The 5701-nt window shown below is 27.3% G+C and overlaps 1 protein-coding gene across 1 annotated transcript; it reads right to left on the reverse strand.

Moving 5' to 3' along the window:
• Positions 1-3747: 3747 nt before the first annotated feature.
• Positions 3748-4266, reverse strand: EIN_040260 (hypothetical protein; the record flags this gene model as incomplete). The annotated part of the gene is made up of 1 exon (XM_004184780.1): positions 3748-4266. The coding sequence occupies one exon, from the start codon at positions 4264-4266 to the stop codon at positions 3748-3750; it is 519 nt and encodes a 172-aa protein (XP_004184828.1).
• Positions 4267-5701: the final 1435 nt, after the last annotated feature.

A 5701-nucleotide genomic window follows, 5' to 3' on the forward strand; every position in this document is an offset into this window, starting at 1 on the left:
TGCTTGAAAAACGAAGAGAATGAACTCAATTATTATTTGTCAAATCAATTCGATTTAGCTGACTTTCAAAACCCAATGGAATTCTGGAATGTTTAAAATTAACAACCCTCAAAAGTACCATACGTTGATAAATTTAGCACAGAAGTTCATGTCAATTTCTGCTTCGGAAATACAATCGGAACAGGGGTTTTCACAAGCAAAGTTTTACTTAATCCAATACTCAAATTGTATATCAGGCGAGCAATTCAACGAAGAATATGTTGTTGGTATTAACGAATCATGCAAATTAAATCACTGTTCTTAATTTTATATTTATTTTTATATATATATTTAAATAATTATATAAATATGTGATTATAATTTAATCAAATTGATAATAAAATAGTAACTTTATCATTTGAAAGTATTTAAAATATGATTTAATATTGTATTAATTATATATTTTTTTACTAAATTTTTAGTTAATAATTATGTTTAAATAAATTTCTTTTGTAATAATCAAAAATACATTTTTTAACAAATAACAAAACTTTTACCAAAAAGATAAAAAATACACCAAAAAATGTAAATTTATATATTTTTTCTTTGACAACACGTGGCTGCTAATTTTTTGTTTTTCTTTTTTTAGTGACGTGTGTTTTTTTTCTTTAAAAAAGATTTAATATTTTTATTATACTTTTATAATTGAATTAACTAATAAATAAGTGCACATTAAATTGAAAACATTTGTTTAATTAAGGGGTATTTTGATGATTATTCTAAAATCGTAAACTTGAAAGAAAATAATTATCTAACCAAAATCTAAAGTAGCCCCAAATTAAACATTATTAATGTTATAATATATTGAAAAGAAATAAATAAAACATTTTTTAATTATATTTCACACTTTAAAAACAAAATCACAACCTCATTATTTATATTTTAATTTAAATGAAGACTATTAAATTATTTTTAAAAGGTATTAGTTAAAAGTGACAGTATTGTCTGCAATTTTTTGACCCAAATACAATAATTATTATTTATATGAAAAAATGTATAAATTATATAATACAATATGTGTAATGTAAAAATCTTTTATCTCCAACATTCTTGTATTAGACTCTTCGTTACACTTAATTAAAGAATTTAGTTGTGGAAAGAGAAACTACTTACACTTTTCTGAATCAATATTCATCTACAAGTAAAAATACACCAGTTGTAATAGTAAACCAAATATATCAATCACTGTTTAATTAACAAATGTAAGTCGTCGGAATAAACACTTTTAACTACAAAAAGTATTCTATACATTATAATTATTCTTCATCAAAAAAATATTGGTTAATTTTTTTTAAACGACATAATAATAAACAACATGTGTTCAATATGTGTCACACACTATGAAAATGTAATTCATAAAATAATTGTTGATATAAATAATTTCATAATGAGTCAAATCATGAACAAAATCAAGAAAGATACGTCCTCCACAAGTTTTAGTTGTTAATAAATATGATTTTTTTAAAGTTTGAATATTTTTATTTTTGGTTTTTAATTGAAAAAAAATATTATGTATGAGGTAATGATTATTTTAAATGAGATTTATAAAAAATTAAATATAAAAACAAATAAACTCTATTAACATACAATGGAAAACGAGTTAACAGCACTCTCAACACTCTGCACTAACGCAGCAAAGGCGGTGTCAGACCTCAACAAAAATAACAAGGAATACAACTTTGTTGACGACATGTCACTTGACATTGATCAACGCATTGAAAATGCAGAAGGACACTTCGACAGACTTGATGAGGTATTTGAAAGAAAGAAGAACATCACAACTTCACTCAACACCATCGTCACCGATTTGGACAACGCATCAAATAAAATCAAAAGTGAAATAAGTCTGTATGCAACAGAGAGTGATAACGACAAGTTGTATGAGATATTTAACATCAAAATAGTACTTTATGAGGAAAAGTGCCAAATGGACATAAAACCATTTGAAGATGAAATCAACAAAATCAAACAAGCAAAAAACAATAAAGTTGATCAAATTATGAAATCGGAGAAATTTATCAATTCAAAGAAACAACGCGACGAAAAAGAGAAAGCCGGTCTTGAGAAATTGACAGGAATGAAAATTGGGAGTGTTGTATTTAAATCGGACAAAGACGACTGGTCAACAGGAACCTCAATGTTTGGTGCAAAAGTCATGAACAAAAACAACTTGTGCTTTTTGGTAGAAGACACAAATCACAACAAGTTTGGTGGCGTGTTCACTGGTAATATCAATGCTGTTGGCAAATGGCTCAACAGTGGCAGTTCTTATATATTTTCACTTGTAAGAAGTGGCACTTTGAATCCAAAAAAGTTCGGTAAAAATGGAAATTCCAATTACGAATTTTATATTTATCCTCAAGACGAACAATATCTCTTTGCATTTGGTGGTGGTCGTGATATACTTGTGTACAAAAAAGGCATTAATGGCAGTCATTGCGACCCATCCACTTACGCCGCCAAACAAAACGATTTGACTGATAATGACAAATTTACACCAAAGAGTGTTGTTGTCTTCCAACTTAACTGATTTATTTATCAATTTTTATGTTTTTGTATCAAATATTTGCAACACGTTGACAATTGAAGTGTCCCTTTTGTAATTTGCCACGTCACCACAACATGAATTAATGTACACAAGTTTTAACAAAATCTGTTTTTTTTGAAGGGCAGGACAGACTGAAAGAAAACGGGTTTTACCCTTCAAACCTAACACTGGAACGAACACTCGATTAGGACATCTTTGATGTTTCTAGTTTTTCAGGCATCTCCTCTTTGTGTCTTGTATCTTCCGGAAATGGATTCACGACGCCGCAACTCGCCGGGTTCAACAAGTTTCGCCAGTTGCGGCATATCTACTCTTTGTGTCCCGTTGTATCTTTATGAAGTATGTTAATTGAAAAGTAGTTTGGTATTTTTAATTTATTATGGGTTTTTTCAAACTACAAACTATAGTAATTAACTATTAGAATCATATTAAAGTTAATATTGTCATCTAAAAACAAATAGCACAAATGTTGATATAATTAATTATAATTTAATAGTTTGGTAACACAAATTTTTAAAGCAACAAACTAAGAAAAGAACAATAGACATAATTAGAATATTACAATTGACAGTATATAGCAAATTGACTATTTTAAATAAATAAAAACATCAGTGATGTTGTGAAATGAATCGCTACTTTTAAATGTATTTTTGCGTTCTACAGATAAAGTAAAAATGACTTTATCAATTTGTATCGATTTTGTATCGAAACCCTGGTTCCTTATTAAAAGAGAACATCACAATCTTTTTGTCATTGGAAATATCCATTACTCAATGAAAATTATTGAGTAATTAAAAGGCATTTCTTTTGGAATTATTAGAGTCCACCCATAGACTCTGAATTAGACTTTTAATTCGAGTCTTTATTTCAAAGACTCGAGGCATCTAGTTGAAATTAAACTATAAAAAATAATAAAAATATCATATTTTTTGATAACTAGACTCTTGTATTTCAACTGGATTTTAATTTAAAAAAACTAAAACAGAAATATAATAATTATTTATCCTTGTCTTTTTGTGTTTTACTTGAATCGAATTGTTCTTGGTCTTCTTAAGTAATTGCACTAACCCGATCAACTTCAAGTTGTTTGTTGTTCAGATCTTCACCAGCCTTTCTGACCTGTCTTCCAACTCGGCAATTCTCAATTTTCCATCTCTGACTTATTGTCGAGCCTTCTTCAAATCGGCTTGTGTCTTACCAATTTGGGTGTTAATTGTAGACTCCTTCTGTTCGAATTCTGCAAGCTTTCTTTCAGCCTCTTCAACCTTTCTAGCATACTGTTTAGCTTGTTTCTTAGCTTTAGCAGTCGCGTTTTGTGCTTCTTCCTTTTTTGTTTCGATTCCTTCGAATTCTGTTTCATAATTCGCTTTCAACTTAGCAATAGAAGCTCCAGTAGCACCAGCTTCTGCCAATTTAGCTTCTAAATCGGCGACTTTAGCTCTAAGTCTTTGAGTTTCCTTGTCGGCTTCTTGTTTCATTGTTCTCTCCTTCTCAAGTTCCTTCTGTGAATCAGCTTTTTGAGCAGTCAATGAGTTAATAAATTCATCAACATGTTCCTTATATTCACCGTATTCGTTCTTTATCACTTCTCTGAGTTTGTCTGCATTGCTCTTCTTCTGTGCTTTAAGGGATTCATGAGGATTGTTAATTTTTCTGAGGATGATAAATATCTTAATCATAATTTCTTTCAATTTGGATTTTTTTGCCTAAGATCAAAAAGGTATATTTTGAAACACATGATATTTTAAGGGTTTCTTGAGGATAAGGTGTATCCTCAGGATAAAAGCTATCCTTATTAAAAAATATTTTTCTGAGGATACAAAAAACAAATCCATAAGGGTCAGTTCCCCATAAAGCCCACTCTCATAACTCAAGTTATAATTTACACTTAATATTACGAATCAAAGTTAAATTTTAAATAATGGTAATAATTTGTCATAAATGCCAAAAAATTAAAAACAATCAAAAAATCGTTACGATAATCAGTAAACAAAAACAATAATTATATCTCGCGAACTTGAGACGGGAAATAACAAAGTGTGTATTAAACTTGTTCATATTATGATTATAAACTTATTGATATTATTTACGAATCCTTTTTAATAACAAAATAATTTAAATCTACATTTAAATTGATAATTGTTTTTTTATCAAAATGAAAATTGAAAAAGTCGAAAACACTGATTTAATAAAAATGTAATTTTTAGAATAACAAATTTATTAATAATTTTGTAATTTATGCAATTATTCAAATTTATTATAATAACAAAGTTAATCATATTGTGTATATTTTAATATGATTGTTTCATTTTGATATTAACTTGTGTTTTAAACAGATTTACAGTTCTGAGGATGGCAATTATTTTCTGAGGATGACAGAAATAGAAAGTTTACACTTTTACATCTATCTGAAATGTATATTGAGCAAGTTACTATTTTTGAACATGGGAACACGTCATTTCACTTTTTAGATGTTTAAGTCTGTGTTGATAAAGTCTGTTTGTTACACGACTTACCATCCTCAGAGATATGTATAGCACTGCCATTATTGATTTAAAATTCTATAAATAAAATTATCAAAGAATTTTTATAAAGTGAGTTTTGTTAATTGATTATATCAAAAATCGTCAAAACACAACAAAAACGCCAATTAATATATAAAATTGATTAATAAATTGAACACATTTCTATTGAGAATTAATATCGTATAAAAAATAATATAAACATATATTTCTTGTGTATATATGTTTTGAAATATAAATAAAACCGTTTAAAACAAAAATGATTTTATTTTACAAATTTGTTCATTTATCAATCGTTGTTTCATCGATATTCAAAACCTCTCGTTTTGAATTTGCGCAAATACATAAATTGTCATCGCATAGAGTATACGTTATTAATACGTTATTTGCTATCAATTTTTATTGTTTGAAATATCATGAATTGATTTATAATAAATTATTTTTGTAAAAAAATTAAAAATTGTTCAATTAATTTGTTTTGTGATTATGATTAAAAAATCGACTTTTTCGATAATTTAAATGTTTGTTATATGTTTCCATTTAAACCAAAGTTAGTCTTGTGGTAAATCAGAAAATAGAAATAGATTATTTT

The sequence above is a fragment of the Entamoeba invadens genome (genome assembly GCF_000330505.1).
Source record: "Entamoeba invadens IP1 unplaced genomic scaffold scaff_1105074725255, whole genome shotgun sequence".
NCBI classification, from domain to species: Eukaryota; Evosea; order Mastigamoebida; family Endamoebidae; genus Entamoeba; species Entamoeba invadens.